This window comes from Aulonocara stuartgranti (genome assembly GCF_965226115.1).
Source record: "Aulonocara stuartgranti genome assembly, chromosome: 18".
Classification (NCBI taxonomy): domain Eukaryota; kingdom Metazoa; phylum Chordata; class Actinopteri; order Cichliformes; family Cichlidae; genus Aulonocara; species Aulonocara stuartgranti.
Window position 1 is genome coordinate 31468221 of NC_138954.1, and position 17688 is coordinate 31485908.

Genomic DNA, 17688 nt, shown 5'->3' on the forward strand with positions numbered 1-17688 from the left:
AAATATCTAGAAACTTGCAATATATCAGAGTGTCTCAAGTAACAACCGCAATAAACAAATGAATGGTTATTCTTGGTTAAGCCCTCCATTTTTTTTGACGTAACATAGCAAAGCAATACAATGCTCTCTAATGGCCTAAAATTTTGTTCAAAACACTCCTTTGAAAAGCTGCTCCATGATGATGTGGTTTATGGCACCCTTTCTGGATATTCATAATACCAAATAGCCCTTCTACCACATCCCAAAGGTGTTTTATTGGATTCAGACGTAGTGTCCAATTCTCACTGACACCTTGGTAAAATCCTGTGAACTCACATCAAAGAACTTCATGCCAGGTTTAACAATCGCTGCAATGGAGGCTGCTGAAGGGCACATGGCATCCAACTGTTCTTCAGTCATAGAAGGCATGCCTGGAACACAACATGCACATGTAAATAAAGCTGTTATGTGTTTCCAGAGACATTCTCATAAAAGCAGACTTCAGCTTGATAAGCACAGGTAAGACGTGTGTGTGTGTGTGTGTTCTCACAGCAGTGTTTGCCTGCAGCCTTCACTGTAGCATTTTCCAACTCCTTCTCCATTTTCTTGACCTTCTCTTTAAGCTCTTCTTCAAGACGAGTCTTTAGCTCCTCACCCTCTGACACCTTCTTTTCTAGAGCCTTATTGGCTGCAAAGAGAGCAAAATCAACCACACAGAGGTCATCAGTAACACTTTGAATATGGAAAGGTACAGAGCAGGTTAAATATATTAAGAATACACATTTACTACAAAGGCTTTGGGGTTGATGATAGCACTAGTTTGTGTTTGCATTATAAACGAATATTCAGACTTTCATTTAATGACCAGGTGTGCAGAAACAAAACTAAAAACATGGATTTGTACCTTCAAGTGTTTCTTTCACCAGCTTGCTGAGTTCTTCAACAGCTCTGCTCAGTTCTTGGGTCTTTGTCTCCATGTCTGTTGCTGCCCCCTACAGGGAGGAAAAGAATGACTCTTAGAAGAACATGGCACTACAGTATGACAGAAGGTCTTAGTTATTTAAGCAACAACTATCTTAGTGACTTTTCACCTTATAGAGTGAAGACAACTTGACATGAGCATTGAGTTCGTTGCGGTACTTCTCTTCCATGGCGCTCTTCTCATCTTTGACCTGGAAATACATTTAGAAAATAAATGCAATGCATAAAATATGTGTATGCAATCACTGTATCATTAATTAAATTGGCAGATTAAAAAAATGCTGATCAATTGTTTGATCAATAAAACCATTAAACATACTTGAAGAGATCTTTCAATAAATCCTGGAGCACAAAGTTTCGAAGGCAACTAATTAGGGTTTAAGCGCTTTGACACAGCTCACCACTGTCACCATGGAAACACAAAAACTCATAAAGCTTTCCAAGAAGACAGAGTATAGATGACATTTTTATGACTTATCACATATTTATCTATTTTATTTGACTTTGACTCTACTTGATAGCATTTATACATTTTTGCATTTAAGAAAATGTTTTCTCTAAAAACTAAAATTGAATATGACGCATAAAAACACAGGAGTTTTTTGGTGTTTTTTTGGACAAATGAAACAGATGACGGACAAAACAAAAACAATGCAGTTTCTAAAATGGAAACCAATGAACAGTTCATTTTGAAAGACCTTTATTTTTTTCTCTTTTGAATATTTATTATTGCTCATTAAGAAGTCACAAGTATTTCTTGTCCAATTAATCAATTACTAAAATAATCAAATGCTGCAGCCCTACACAAGTGTTTCTGTGTTACCTGTTTCAGTTTGTTGTTGAGGTCTTCAGCTCTTTTATTCTGACTTTCACCGGTTTCCTTCAGAACAGTGAGTTGACTTTCCAGTACAGCCACCTGTGGAAAGGAAATATTGTTAATAAAGACGTTAGCGCTGTAGCTAGAATAGCTAATTAACCCTACATATTCCACAACTAATGCTAATAAAGGAGATTAAAACCAACAGGGAATTTACATTCAGTTTATACAGTACTGAATGTAAATACAGTACTGTATCAATCTTACCTTCTGCTCGCTGCTCTTCAGACTGCTCTGCAGCTCCAGGATCTCTTCGCCTTTCTCTCTGTTGGTGTTCAGCAGTTCCTCAGTTTTGGTCTTTAGCTCTGCAGTCAACCACTCGATCTTCTTCTCAAGCAGCTCCTTCTCCTGCTCCATGCGCTTCTCCCGGTGCTGTAAGATACATTTCCAGTAACACTTCTCTCTTCACGCCACAAAATATTTCCAGAGGAAAAAAATGGCATTTTAAAGGGGGACCAATTATGGTTTTTACTATAAGCTCAAAAATAAATAATTCGCAATCTTTGTTCAACCTGAACAGGCCTCAACACTTCTTGTCTGAAAGAAACAGTTTCATTTTCTATCCCTTTAAGACTGTCCAACTAAAAGGTCACTGTCTTCTAAAAGGCTGTCCCTTGTCTGGCTTCCACAAATAGAACTCAGTGCCAGTAAGCACCTTCTCTGCAGGACTGCAGGCCTTCTCGATTAAGTCAAAAATAATGATTATTGTGATGAGTCATTTTAGCCTCAAGCCCTTGCAAGACGACTCCAAGCCCATCTTGCAAGTGCAGCTGCTGTTCTTGGCCGACTGCAGTTTAAGCAAACATCTGAAACAGAGATTAAAGCAAAGCATCTGTTTGTGTGTAATATTATGCTTCTTACCTGCTTATTGTGTAGTTTATTTGGTGTGTTTAACATAAGGTGAACCTGTTGGTGTTGGTGTGTGTGTGTGTGTGTGTGTGTGTGTGTGTGTGTGTAGCGCACCTGTACAGATGCTGCAGACGACTGTATCTCGTCCAGTTTTAACTGCAGCTCCATCTTCACTTTGTTTGAGTCTGTCAGTTTCTCATTGAGACGTTTCACATCCTCTGCAAAGACAAATCCACAGACCACAAAAAGAAGCGTTAACAGGTTTCCACTGAACCAAACATGCACAATTTATCGAGGTGTATAGCTTCTGTAGTGAACTTACCAGAGACATTCTCCACCTCCTGTGTTCTCTTCTCTAGCAACCGCTCCAGCTCTCTCTTCTCTGCCTCAATCTCATACTTGGTCTTGGTTTGCTGGATCCATACATACGTGCACAAACAGTACTTGAATTATACTACTACACTAAGAGTGTGTAGAAAATTGAAATGTGTAACAATTATCCGGTATCTTCAGCAGACTTCTAAAGGAATTTCTGTGTTAATCTGTGTTAATGATGAGTAAAAGGTCTCTTTTTTATTACCTGAGGTAATGGTTTTTCACTAATTCACACAGGGTCAAAAACATACAGACTCAAACACATGCGTACATCCTCACTAATACTTGGTTAAATGTCTCTTAGCAAGATGCACCTCAAACAGACAATTTTGGTAGCCATCAACAAGAGCTTCTGGTATAACTCTGGATGAATATTTCACCACTCTTCTTGGCAGAATTAGTACAGACTCTTCACTCTGGAGTAGTATGCAAAAATTGTGAAAGGAACCCGATACAAGCCAGTAAGTCAGGAAAGCTCACTTGTGACCAATGACAGTGATACTGACGTGAGTTGTTGAGAATATCCTGGTAAGCGCTGCTGTTTTTACACGTGCTAGTTACTCTTAGCCAGTTTTAGTGAAGCTTTATTTGAAGAGGCTCTAACATTGCTGGACTGTGACACTTGGTGACAAAACTCTCACACAATGTAAGAATAAACTGTTTAGTCTGAAAATGCAGAAAAGGAATTATAATTTGCCTCCATATCAGACACCACAGTTCTCTTCTCCAGACCAGTCTCTAGCACATACATAAAACCCAAGGCAACAGTGTCCATCGTGAGTACTATATCCAAGATGGAGGGGCACACATGGTAGCTCCTAATAACTAGTGCCTGCTCCTATGCGTTTTTAATAGATCACTTCTGAGTTTATGAGAATGCAGTAATTACTTAGAAGATGTAATTACACACTAATCAATGTATATTTACAAGTACAATAATCCTTTTTTCTGTTAAATAATCTCAAAAGACTATGATGCTACCATTACCAAGCTTAAAGATGTTGATTTTAGAATAGAGTTTATATTTTTGGTGAGTCCACTACAGCATAAAATTCTAGGATATATGCTTCAGTGGGAAATCCCTCAGACCTCACCTCCCTAGAAATGTAACTATACGTCAAGTCAGCACAGCCCATGACTACTGTGATTGGCCTGTTCTGTACCATCGATTCCTCCTGTGCATTTCTGGCTATTTTTTCACTGCAGTTTATCAATTTATCAGTAACAGATTAACAATCATTGTCTACTAGCAGCAACCAACCAACCCACCCAGTGACATCATGCTATGTACTCGCACAACATGGCAGTAAACACTAACCATGTTCAAAGATTTAGCTAGGTGTAGCACCGATAAATGAAGCATAATTGTATCAACACAGCTTTTAAGTTATGTCAATATAAAGCCCTTATCGGCATGTTTACCTGTTGCGATGGTTTATCTTCGGTGCTCTCTCCTTCTATTCCCTTTAGAGCGCTCAACTCTTCATCTGAAGAGAGAAACATTACAACCCATGGCATCACGAGATCCAGAAAAACAGTGCTAGACTACACTAAAACCTCATGATTCATTTAAAAATAGTCTCTGGTAAAGCATAAAAAGACTGTACAATGAATTACACTAGATTTCTTTTAATAACCCTCACACCCAAATCAGGTGCCATTGGCAGCTGTAACCTCTGAAATGTCTAACTGAGAGTGTCTTTGCAGAAACATTTCAGCCAGTGTTATAAACTAAATAGGCCTTGTTTAGGCCTATAATATAGAACACCAACAAGGATGGTCATCTATAACAGCAGAATATCAGCATTGGCTAAAACCAATATCACTTGTTATCAGCCTTATAATACTGTGCAAACGTTTCAAGCCACCCCTCGGTTATTTATTTTTTTCTAGGAAAAATGGGAAATTTAAGTGAATAAAAACAAAATATTGTTAAAACTGTTCAGTTACTAAAGATCTATTTGATCTGAAACAACAAAAAAAATTTTAAAAAGAAACTAAACAAATGGAATAACATATCAGCATCTGATTTCAACCTACATTTTTTTATAATCCTGTTTTCCCAGAATTTCACAATCAGTGCATCATTAAACATCAATGTATTTTTTTTTCCAAAGTGGACTGTACAATTAAGTTCTGTGCTGATATAGACAACATGTAGAATAAAGACACCGGCTGATATGCATATGATGACTTACTGAGCTTTTTATTTTCCTCCTTGAGGGTCTGCAGATCTTTGGTAGCAGACAAGATCTGTTCCTGACTCTCCGCCAATCTCTTCTCCATGTCAAAGTACTGTTGCTCTATATGGGGCAACAGTCAACAGGAACACAGGTGTACACAAGAAATATACACTTTAGTACTTGTCCGGTCACAAACACAGAGATCTGCAATGCTGATTATTATTTATTTATATTATATATATATATATATATATATATATATATATATATATATATATCTACATAATATTTACATATATATTAACTTATAATTTGACAAAATCCCCTTTTCAGTACTGATAAAAGGTAGTGCCAACTCTATTCGAATTTACAGTAACATTGTGTGCATTTGGTTAATGGCGACAGCATAAAAACACAGGCTGGTACAAGATGTTTTTCAATAATTTGGGAACTGTTTTTTATTTCAACACACTACACATCACTACTTAATAATAAAATAACTTCAACAACTGGACAGATCTCCCTTCCGCCAAAATTAGCCTTAGCTTGATAGCGCAGCTAACGTTAGCGTGCAGGAGTAAGGGTAGCGAAACACATACAACATGTTTTATACCCAAACAGAGTGAGTACTCTAAATACTAGAATACTGGAATACTGGAATCTAGCAAGCAACAAAAGCAAGTTAAACGTCAAATAGCTAACCAATACGGACTTGTTCTAGGTACCCACCGCTGTCTGCTTTGAATCGCTCATGTTGAGTCTGGAGCACCTCGTTAGCATTCTGCAGCTCCGTTACAAACTTCTCCAACTTGTTCTGGATGCCTTTCGGGAGCTTATTCAGCTCCGTCCGCTCCAGAGCCTGAAGCAGGACGACCGCCATCGCTACCTACTCGTCCCGAAGAATAACGGTAAACTCTTGTAAAATAATCTTAATCTGTGCACCGTCTACAACCAAACTAACAACTAAAAAATGTCAAATTAGACGCGTACACAGGCAGGAAGTTTGCTTCATACTTTCAAAGTAAGGTAATGAAGTTAGACGAGGTAAATGAAAACTACTTATTAAAGCTGAGATGCGATGAATCGATATACGCTCTTCGAATATAAAAGTTAAATTGTTAATTTAATGTATATGGGCAGCTACAATGTATTTATCTGGTCTTGCCTCCAAGCCTACTTGGCTCTTATTGCAGCAAATTTTATTTTGAAGAAAAACTCTCAGCGCTAGTTTGCTTTGGTATGCTGACCATTTCCATCCCGAGTCACCTATTACGACACAGACGTGCGACGGAAATCTGTCAATGCATTTTTATTTTTTTTTTTGGTCTGCTGACGAACCATTAGACCTGTCAAAATTGCCTGCTTTTTTGGTTGAGGTTTTAGCAACTGTTTTACTTCTTTTGAATATTTTCCATGGTACGTGGAAGCTTATGACGTCCACGCTGTATTTTATAGTGAACCTGAACTGTTATTTTAATGAAATGTAGCTAAAATATGAGCTAGCTAAAGTTAGAGGGGCAAACAGCTGTAAATAATCAATGAGCGACTGCATATTTACTGCTTTTAATTCAACCGTATTTATAGATTAGAAACACTCACTTGTTGTAGTGCTCCACATCTCTTTTCCGTGAACTGTTTATTTACAGAAGCTCTTGGATAAAGTGCAATGTTTTTATCACCTCTTCATTTCCCTGTCAGAAATAATGGGTCGTGGATATATAGTCCAAGATGATGTGGAGGGATATCTGTCGAAACTCTGTGAACAAAAGGCAGACCCAGTCACAGGACTGCTAATTGGACAGGTACCTGTGTATACTAACATCTGTCGTGTATTAGGCCATGTGTAAAAACAGAACTTTGCATTCATTATACCAATTTTTTTTATATGCAAAGAGTGTGTCTAGCGGTGGCATATGTAAAATATGTTCAAGATATTGAATCAGGGCTACAACCAAAGTCCTTTTTAGAAGCAAGTAACAGTCACAAATACTTTGTCCATATAATATCAGAAAATAGTTGAAAAATACTAAAATCCTTTCAGGATGGAGTCCAGAGTTACTCAGTTTTATGTGAGCTGTGAAATGGTGAAAACGATTCTATGTTCTAAAAGATTAGATGGAAATTAATTAAATGCACTACATATAGTACTGTGCAGAAATATTCTGCCACCCCCATTTTCTATGTTTTATTTCCAAAGATCCAAACATTCTTGTCATTTTTTATCATGGTCTTGAGCTGCAGTTCTTCAGACTTTCTGAAGGTCTGTCTATTGCAGTATAGTCTCTGTATGTGACCATTTTCAGAGCAATGTTTCCAAGAACTGGACCGAAAATCCATGGCAGCAGGTCTTATGGAGTGATGAATCCAAATTTGAAATCTTTGGTTCAAATTGTCAATATGTATTCAGACAGTCAGGAAAGTGGTGCAGCAACAATTGTCTACAGCCACCTGTAAAACATTGACGGAGCCTCTGTTATGGTTTGCTTCTGCATTGCAGTCAGTAATGTTGCACTCTCACTAAAGTGCTTGCTCATAGGGGTCATATGATTGTTGGGGTTTTCTCTGTATTATTGTAGGGTCTTTACCTTGCAATATAAATTGCCTCAAGGCATTTTTTTTTGTGATTTGGCCCTATATAAATAAAATTTAATTTAATCATCTTGACAAAGAAAAAAACAAAATGCAGAAAGTCAAGAGAACAGTTCATGAAGACTGCATAAAGAAATTACTAGAAAGCTGCCTAACACAGAGTTCATGCTGTGTTGAAGAATAAAGGTGGTCATGCTGAATATTGACTTTCAAGCTAGTTGGAATTATAACTGAGTTTTAGCCTGTATACTGTATTTCCATGTATATTTGCACGTTTTCATAAATCACTGGACCTATTTCCAATTTTTCTGGCAAAATCTAAAGAAACAAAGAGTGGCTAAAGACTTTTGCACAGTACTGTACACATGCTTTAAAATTAATACGCGAGCACCATATGTCACAATACGATAGGACATCAACATGCTGTGTGTGGAGTGAAGAGAGATTAATCAATATTACTGACTAAATATTTCAGAGCTCAACGCAAAGGGATTTTGTTGTCATGGCAATTCGGACCCCCCAAAAGGAGGAGTCTGCTGCAGCAGCTAGAAACTCTGTGGACAAGGAGTGGGTCACCGAGCATGCTCGACAGGTAGTTAAAGAGGGCCATGCCTCTCTTCCAGCACAAACTGATTTGATTTCAGCATGTATTATGCTCATGTATTAAATGAGGAGTGGAATGTGCTTTGAAATGAGCTGTGCACCTAGGTAGACAGACTTGCACACTGCTAGGGTTCATGTTTGCTATTGATTTCCAGGTGTCCAGGATGCTGCCCGGAGGCCTCTCTGTAGTGGGAGTCTTCATCATCACTGATGCAGATGCCAAGGACGCACTAACTACACTCCGACAGGTGAGAGTCATGTTGACACTGTTTCCAGCAAAATCATTTTGAAATTCTTGTAATGTGCTATAGCTTGTAGTGTGAAGTTTAATCGAAAATCAACTTAAGTGATTAGAAACGAGGTCTCAAACCTGCAGCTCTAGAGCCACATTTAGCTTTTTTGCCCATAATCCAGTTACTCTCTGTGGCTTTGACCTAAAATTAATATATCAAAATGAGCATTGTAAATTTTTTTACAATTTACGTCTTTTTTTTTTATCATTGTTTTAAGTGATTCTAAAAAATGTGCAGCCTATATGTCAAATTTAAAATAAAATGTTTTAATATGTCTGTCACCTGGTGCTTTATGCTTTCACTCTTGCTAAGCTCCAGTAGTGGTGACTTCCATGAAGGTTAACACATAAGTGGCTGCACATAAATAGATAGTTCCACCAGCTGTGAATTCCAAAGCTTAAAAAAAAGAAAAATCATGGAGAAAATTCGACAATTTAAGTGCAGGAAACTTGCCTCCAAACCTCCAGTACTTGGCCTGATGTGAAAAAGTAATTGCACATAAACCTAATACCTGGATGTGCTACGTGTGGCAGCAAGAACTGGTATGTTTTTCGGAACATTATCATAACAAGTGATCTCGAGCTTCAGCGTACTGACTGATGGGAAGACGTTCTCCTTCAGGAGTTTCTGGTAGAGAACGGAATTCATAGTTCCATCAATTATGGCAAGTTTTCTAAGTACTGAAGCAGCAAAGTAGCTCAAAACCATCACACTACCACCACCAAGTTTGACTGTTGGTGAGATTTTCTTTTCATGAAATGCTGTTAGTTTTATGCCAGATGTAACGGGAATCAAACCTTACGAAAAACCTGAGTTTTGTTTTTTTCTCATTAGGCTACAAAATATTTTTTCAAAAGTCTTGGACATTTTCAAGATGTTTTTTGGAAATGTGAGGCAAGCCTTTGTGTTCTTTCTGGTCATAGATTTTGCCTTGCCATTCTCCCATGGATGCATTTTTTTTTTTTACCAGTTTTGTCTTAGTGTTGAATGGATAATAATCACTATAAGTCTTTACAGTTCAGCACAGATTTGTTAAAAAATGCTTTATTTAATATTAAAATTTGCTAACAGGGTTAGCTTAGCTTGTTCAGATGGAAGACATCATGTGACTTTCATGTGGTTCAAGACTAAACACAAAGTGTGTGAAGAGCTAATTCAGTTTGATGGTGGAAATATTGTTGGAGCATGATTTTGTTCTTTATATAGCTATAAAAGAAATAAAAATAATTCAGAGATTTATTAGAAACTTTCTCACAAAAACACTACCATCAGTGATCATCTCAACTTTTTTTTTTTTTTTACCAAAATGCAAACTTCCTTTTAGCTGATGTTGTTGAACTAATTAAAGCTCTAAACCCAGTCAAGTATATCTTAAATAACATTGATGACAAAGGTTTGCCTGAAAACCCTACAACTCCATAAGGAGCTTGCTTAACTTAACTTTAATACACTGGAAACAGTCTTTCAATTTGTCTTTGACATTTGCACTTCAGTGCTAGAATAATCCCCAACTCCAAAAGGAGTGAAATTAAATGTAACCACAGAAAAGTAAAAAATTGGTAACATCATGCAGCGTGTGTGTGTGTGTGTGTCTAGCTGCTGTTTGCAGTGGAAAATCTGATCTCCTCTGAGCACCTGTGGGACCCTGCAGATGATGATGTCACAGACTGTGTCACGCTGCACATCAATCCCAAAACCAGAAAGTATCCTTTTCATCAGCTTTGCCTTTGGCTCAGGTAGCTACCATACAGTGTTTGTGGATGTTCTTTAACCCAGTGGACTAGAACTGTCTGTAGAACCTTTGACATCAAAGACCCCAAGGTCAGTTTGCATCTCTCATGTCTTACAGAAAAGCAGCTTCTATCTGCACAGCTCTAAAATATTACTCAAATGTGTACTGCCTTTTAAAAAAACATTCTTTGCTTTTCCCAAAACATGTAATCTCACAGTTTTGGAACACTATTTCAGTATGGTGTTATAAGTCTTATTCACTGAACAAGGAAATCTATTATGTTCTGACTTCACAAACACAGTGGTAAAGTCCTTCCACGTTACATTTATCAGGGGTTGTGAATTAAACCTTTTAAAGTGAGATGTAGGCCACAAGGTTAACAGTCTTGATATATGTTGTGCTGTTCTCTTTCATACAATGCTGCTGTTGTTGTTGTTTATATGTTTTCCCAGAGTGTGGCTAAGCCTGCAGATTGGAAGTACCAGTCGGGTTTGTGCTCCTCCTGGGCCACCGTGTCATGCAGTCTAAATGTAGACATGCTGCTACCACTACCAAACAACAGAACCAGCACAGGAAATATGGAGGAATGCCTTAAGGTTGGAACACACACTTGTGCATGAGACCTTTTTTTTTCTTCATGGGAACAGTTCTGACTTGGTTTTCTGTTTCAGGAAGGACTGAAAGCGTGGGCACACCAGATTGAGAGCGGACTGTGTCTGATTGATGGAAAAAGGCTACCCGAGGACTCGGAGCTCACAGTGGGACAGGTTGTTTATGATACTTGAATGAATGAATAAATGCTTGATTGCTGGTTTAGGATCGATTATTTGCACACTTTTATGCGCAAATCAATTCCAACATAGACTGCTGTGGCTTGATGATAAATAACAAGTGATTTTTTGTTGAAAGGCAGCAATAAAATTCTGACATCCAGTGTTTTTCTCTAGAGGAGGAATGTGAGACAGACATACACAGCTCAGCTGCTCATCACAACGGTAAGAGATGCACTTTTCTACTCTAATTAAGCACTTAAAACACTGTTTTTTTTTACTGCAAGCTTCATTCACCCAAGCACACACACATTCATACCCCCATTTTTCTGTACCTAAACTCCATATCTAACATTTGCACATACACTCACATTCCGATGGATCCATAGGTGGAAACTTCAGTAGGTTTCCACCTATGGATCCAGTCGCTTAAGTATCTTGCCCAATGGTACTTTGACATGTAGATTGCTGTAGCACGTAATTGAACCACAGACCTTGTGATTGGTAGATGACACGTCACACAAGTAGTGGCAGTGAAGCCATAAATGGACACATGTGCTTGTGTTTGGTACATTTCTGTTAAAATTATACATATTTGCTGGAGTAAAGCTAAGTCAAGTTTTGAGAAATTTGTGCATGACCATGAAATAAAATTTTGTCTTCCTTTGTGTTAGGAAAACAAGAGGTTAACAGATATGATTGAGCAGTGTGGCGGCAGCGTGTCAGTAACAGGAGCAATCCACAGCAGAGCTTATCTACACAGCAACAAGCCAAAGGCCAGACTGGCAGAGAAGGTAATTCTTTAACATAAGGGTCGTTACAGATAAAAGATATGAAGTTCAACATCTGAGAAAAAGAATGACCCACAAATGAAATGAAAACAGAATTTATTATTTTCTCACGGAAACCTCTCTTGCGGACAGCTGCTGAAGAGGGATGTGGTTTCTACGGTGGCCACGAGAGTTCAAATGATGCTGGAGGAGCTGCTGGCATCAGACCAGGAGAGCAAGGGCAGCTGCAGAGACAAACAACAGAAAGGTGCAGACACAGTATGCTCCACCAATCAGTTGCTTACAGCTGTACATAGATAAGTTCAGGGTCATGGGTGGGTTTACTGCCAGCCAATGAACACATAGAGGCAGGATTTGAACACAGATAAGACCTGACCTCAACAGTACAAGGTGAGCAATTAGTAATGGATGGCACACGCTATTGTTAATCCCAAACACCAATTTCATAGTTGGTCTGGTATGAACACAGTGTATCCACATGTATACATGTGGCCAGTGCTTCTCACAAGAATGACACTGCTTGTGTATTGTTAAGGGGGATCCAGACCTGTTAATCCATGTAAGTCTATGGAGATGAAACAGCTAAAATGATCATAACTCACTGAATGTTAAAGCAGTTTAGTTCAAATAGTACAAATGCTACAACTACAGCCCCAATTCCAAAAAGGTCAAGACATAAAAAGCATCAAATGTTTAAACTGTGAAAATGTAGCATTTTAAAATGTATCAAAGCACTGAGTGGGATGGCAGCAACACATCTCAAAAAAGTTAGAACAGGGCCATGTTTACCACTGTTTTCTCCCCAGTCATCTTTCAACAATACTATAAACATCTAGGAACTGAGGAGGCTGGTGGAGTGAATGAATAGTGGAATTGTAAAGCGCTTTGAGGGTCTCGAAAAGCGCTGCATAAATGCAATCCATTATTAGTATTAGTATTATCTTTCTCCCACAATTCTTTAAATGAGTAAGGAGGAGGAATAAGGAGTAATAAGAAAAATGTTGTCTGTCTACACCTGATCACTTGATGGTGACATCTTCAAAGCAAGCCTCCTCCGGGGTGCGGGAGCCCCTCGGGGCTCCGGCCTCTGGGCCTGCGGCTTGGTTCACTCTGGCACAGCTGGCTGCCGGCAGAGCAGCCAGCTGAGAGCGGGCACGCCGGTGCAGCCCCCTCTAGCTTCTGCTCGGTGGCTACTGGGTGACGCCTCGTCTGGGGATCCTCAGCCCTTCAATTCAATTCAATTTTATTTATATAGCGCCAAATCACAACAAAAGTCGCCTCAAGGCGCTTCATAGATACAGAGAAAAACCCAACAATCATATGACCCCCTATGAGCAAGCACTTTGGCGACAGTGGGAAGGAAAAACTCCCTTTTAACAGGAAGAAACCTCCGGCAGAACCAGGCTCAGGGAGGGGCGGCCATCTGCTGCGACCGGTTGGGGTGAGAGAAGGAAGACAGGATAAAGACATGCTGTGGAAGAGAGACAGAGGTTAATAACAGATATGATTCAATGCAGAGAGGTCTATTAATACATAGTGAGTGAGAAAGGTGACTGGAAAGGAAAAACTCAATGCATCATGGGAATCCCCCGGCAGCCTACATCTATTGCAGCATAACAAAGGGAGGATTCAGGGTCACCTGGTCCAGCCCTAACTATATGCTTTAGAAAAAAGGAAAGTTTTAAGCCTAATCTTAAAAGTAGAGATAGTGTCTGTCTCCCGAATCCAAACTGGAAGCTGGTTCCACAGAAGAGGGGCCTGAAAACTGAAGGCTCTCCCTCCCATTCTACTTTTAAATACTCTAGGAACAACAAGTAGGCCTGCAGAGCGAGAGCGAAGTGCTCTAATGGGGTGATATGGTACTACAAGGTCATTAAGATAAGATGGGGCCTGATTATTTAAGACCTTGTATGTGAGGAGCAGGATTTTGAATTCAATTCTGGATTTAACAGGAAGCCAATGAAGGGAAGCCAAAACAGGAGAAATATGCTCTCTCTTTCTAGTCCCTGTCAGTACTCTTGCTGCAGCATTTTGGATTAGCTGAAGGCTTTTCAGTGAGTTTTTTGGACATCCTGATAATAATGAATTACAGTAGTCCAGCCTGGAAGTAATAAATGCATGAACTAGTTTTTCAGCGTCACTCTGAGACAGGATATTTCTAATTTTAGAGATGTTGCGCAAATGGAAGAAAGCAGTCTTACATATTTGTTTAATATGTGCGTTGAAGGACATGTCCTGGTCAAAAATGACTCCAAGGTTCCTCACAGCTTTACTGGAGGCCAAGGTAATGCCATCCAGAGTAAGAATCTGATTAGATACCATATTTCTAAGATTTTCAGGGCCGAGTACAATAACCTCAGTTTTATCTGAATTAAGAAGCAGAAAGTTAGCGGCCATCCAGGTCTTTATGTCTTTAAGACATTCCTGCAGTTTAACTAATTGGTGTGTGTTATCTGGCTTCATGGACAGATAGAGCTGGGTGTCATCTGCATAGCAGTGAAAATGTATGCTATGTCTTCTAATGATACTGCCTAAGGGAAGCATGTATAATGTAAACAGAATTGGTCCTAGCACTGAACCCTGTGGAACTCCATAATTAACCTCAGTGTGTGAAGAGGACTCTCCATTTACATGCACGAATTGGAGTCTATTAGATAGATATGATACAAACCACTGCAGCGCAGTACTTGTAATACCTACAGCATGTTCTAATCGCTCTAATAGGATATTATGATCAACAGTATCGAACGCTGCACTGAGGTCTAGCAGGACAAGCACAGAGATGAGTCCACTGTCAGAGGCCATAAGAAGATCATTTGTAACCTTCACTAAAGCTGTTTCTGTGCTGTGCTGAGCTCTGAAACCTGACTGAAACTCTTCAAATAAACCATTCCTCTGCAGATGATCTGTTAGCTGTTTGACAACTACTCTTTCAAGGATTTTTGATATGAAAGGAAGGTTGGAGATTGGCCTATAATTAGCTAAGACTGCTGGGTCTAGAGATGGCTTTTTGAGTAAAGGTTTAACTACAGCCAGCTTGAAGGCCTGTGGTACATAGCCGATTATTAGAGATAGGTTGATCATATTTAAGATCGAAGAATTAATTAATGGCAGGACTTCTTTGAGCAGTTTTGTAGGAATGGGGTCTAAAAGACACGTTGATGGTTTGGAGGAAGTAATTATTGAAGTTAACTCAGAAAGATCAATTGGAGAAAAAGAGTCTAACTTAATATCATGAGGGTGGCACGGATGCCTCCTTGGTCCTCCTTGGGCTCTCGCACTCTGAGGCCTCTGGATGTCTGGGGCCTGGATCTCCTCCATGCCTGCTTCATGCCCTGGGGGACGGGGCTATGGCTCTCTACATCCTCTTGCAGACCATTACATGTGGAAACCATTTGAATACAAGCGCGCTGATCCACATAGGTGTGCACATGGGTGTTCACTGTTCGTAGACTTAAATTACACCCTTCTTGGCTGCTACTTCAAAGCACATTGTGCGCTGTCTGTCCTGCGTGCTGCACAACAACACTGAATATTTAGTATTTACTGCTGTTTACACTTAGCTAGATTAATGCGATGGTGTTGTGTTTAGTATGTTGCTTTGGTTTTTTTTGCTTGTTTTCTATTCTTCTTCTCTCAACAGGTGATCCAGGAGATTTTTTTTTTCTCCCCCCCTTTCTCACTGTCCCTCTCCCCTTCTGTTTTTCTTTTCCTTCCTCTTTCTTTCTCCCTTTCCTATCCCTCACTCATGTCTGTCCCATCTGTAACATCTGAAAATAAAATATAATAAACAATAAAAACAAAGGTCGATCAAATGGACCAATACGGCAATGCCACGATGATCCATTTGGCAAAATAAATCCACTGGGTATCCTTGTTGGTCTTCAGACAACAATTCTGATGGCTAAAGAACCAAATGGGACAGGCAAAAAAAAAAAAAAGAATGAATGAAAGTTAGAAGTGAATAACCTTACTGTCGTGTCTTAATAGATGAGCACCATTAGAAGAGATGTTAAAATCAACGACCTCTCAATATTAGTTACTGTACCTGCGCTTCTCTGTCTGTCCTTCAGAGCTGTTCTGCCTCCCCCATCGTATCTTTTGTCCACTAAAAGTCAGCGGGCCACTCTGTGTGTGTGACTACCAGTTCAGTGATGAGGGTTTATCTGAGGTGACTGAGCGGTTGAAGGAGATGCTGGACATTGATGCAGCTGAGGAAGACTTGGATACCAGACAGGAAATGACTTTTGAAATCACAGGGTGTGATATTACACCAGGTGGGCACAGAGTTTGTGTTTGTAAAGTAGTATTTTCACACCAAAACCTAATTTCTAGTTTGGGTATCAGTTTTCACTTTCTCCTTTTGTTGTCACGGTATTGTTTAAATGGTAAATGGACACATTTTTTTATATAGCGCTTTTCTACTCACCTGGAGCACAAAAAAACACTACAACATGCGTCATTCACCCATTCATACAAGCACTTTTTATCCCTATGCTTAAGTGCTTTCTATCTGACACACACACATCAGGATCGAACCACCAACCTTCTGATTACTAGATGACCTGCTCCACCTACCTCCAGACCAAATCTTAGTGCCATTACTATATGAATGCAAAATATGTAATTGTGACGTGCTGCTGCAGAGAACACGTGCCAAACTGCAGATGTGAGGTCAGATGTATATTAAAACAAATTAAAAACCATCGTAGCTCATCCATCTAATGGATGGGTATAAAAAAAAGTTCACTTCAATGGAATTTCCTGGGTTGGGAAAATCTCAGTATCCCATCTCTGTCATCATTTGGTGATAGAGTCAGCAACCTCCTCAAAGCCTCAGCCTCAGTAATACAACAATTAATGTTTATTTTTGTTGTTAACAGTGGTGCGATGATAACTATCAGTTTACAGTTTATATTAATAATGATGTCTGTTGAAAATTCCCATCACAAAGTTAAACTGAAACAACAAATAATTAACAAGTTACTTAATGAAATCATCCTGACTTCACAAACTTACTCCCTAGCTGCAACATTTTATGACACTAACAAATTCTAACCGTTAAATCAAGTGAACATCTGTATGTGCACACTGATGGTACTTTAGTTACGCCATTTTCACAATAATCAAGCAGGAGTTGGTGATGAGGGATGTTAACCTAGCTGATCCAAATGTGTGTTGTATGTTTTCAGAGCCCACTCAAGAAAAAGTCGAGGCGCCAGAGCACAAGAAAAACTACATTGGTAAAGACCTCTCATCTACATTTAATAAATTGTGTTAGCAAGACGAATGCTACATTTGCTTATTATTTTTTTTTGTATCATCCAATCGTCTTCTGTTAGGGCTCAGTATTCAAATAACTAAAGTCTATTGTGTAGTGCTTTGATAATGATTAACTATCGGAAAAGAAAAAAGAAAAAAAATATATATATATATATATTTTTTTTTTAAAGGACATGCATGCTTGTGTACTCTGTCCTGACTGTCCTCCTTTTTGTTGTTTAGGTGTTGCCATGGCTACAGCTGTTGCCTTACTTGCTACTGCCGCCTCGATGCTGTATCTCAATGACATTTGAGGAAAATGAAATAAAGAAATAGTGTTTTGTTTTGATCTTTTCTGCCAAGTGGATCTTGGTTGAATCAGAAGATAACAAATAGGGCTGACT

At 39.0% G+C, this 17688-nt stretch overlaps 2 protein-coding genes across 4 annotated transcripts in view; one reads left to right on the forward strand and one right to left on the reverse strand.

Moving 5' to 3' along the window:
* Positions 1-6257, reverse strand: part of LOC309693187 (nucleoprotein TPR-like) — a 34129-nt gene extending 27872 nt beyond the window's left edge. For all 3 annotated transcript variants that reach the window (XM_082512202.1, XM_082512201.1, XM_082512200.1), the window contains exons 1-11: positions 5974-6257; positions 5260-5364; positions 4484-4548; positions 3009-3099; positions 2801-2904; positions 2045-2209; positions 1784-1876; positions 1071-1151; positions 884-971; positions 530-667; positions 316-410 (exon numbers count right to left, since the gene is read on the reverse strand). In XM_082512202.1, the coding sequence (XP_082368328.1) occupies positions 316-410; positions 530-667; positions 884-971; positions 1071-1151; positions 1784-1876; positions 2045-2209; positions 2801-2904; positions 3009-3099; positions 4484-4548; positions 5260-5364; positions 5974-6124 (1176 nt within the window). In that variant the 5' untranslated portion in view covers positions 6125-6257. The remainder of the gene's footprint in view (positions 1-315; positions 411-529; positions 668-883; positions 972-1070; positions 1152-1783; positions 1877-2044; positions 2210-2800; positions 2905-3008; positions 3100-4483; positions 4549-5259; positions 5365-5973) is intronic.
* A 259-nt stretch (positions 6258-6516) lies between these two features.
* On the forward strand, positions 6517-17633 carry odr4 (odr-4 GPCR localization factor homolog). Its single transcript, XM_082512210.1, has 14 exons — positions 6517-6660; positions 6943-7046; positions 8309-8425; positions 8592-8684; positions 10326-10432; positions 10514-10550; positions 10914-11057; positions 11133-11228; positions 11409-11456; positions 11906-12025; positions 12155-12269; positions 16096-16299; positions 17215-17265; positions 17528-17633. The coding sequence occupies exons 1-14, from the start codon at positions 6546-6548 to the stop codon at positions 17596-17598; spliced, it is 1422 nt and encodes a 473-aa protein (XP_082368336.1). The 5' UTR covers positions 6517-6545; the 3' UTR covers positions 17599-17633.
* Positions 17634-17688: the final 55 nt, after the last annotated feature.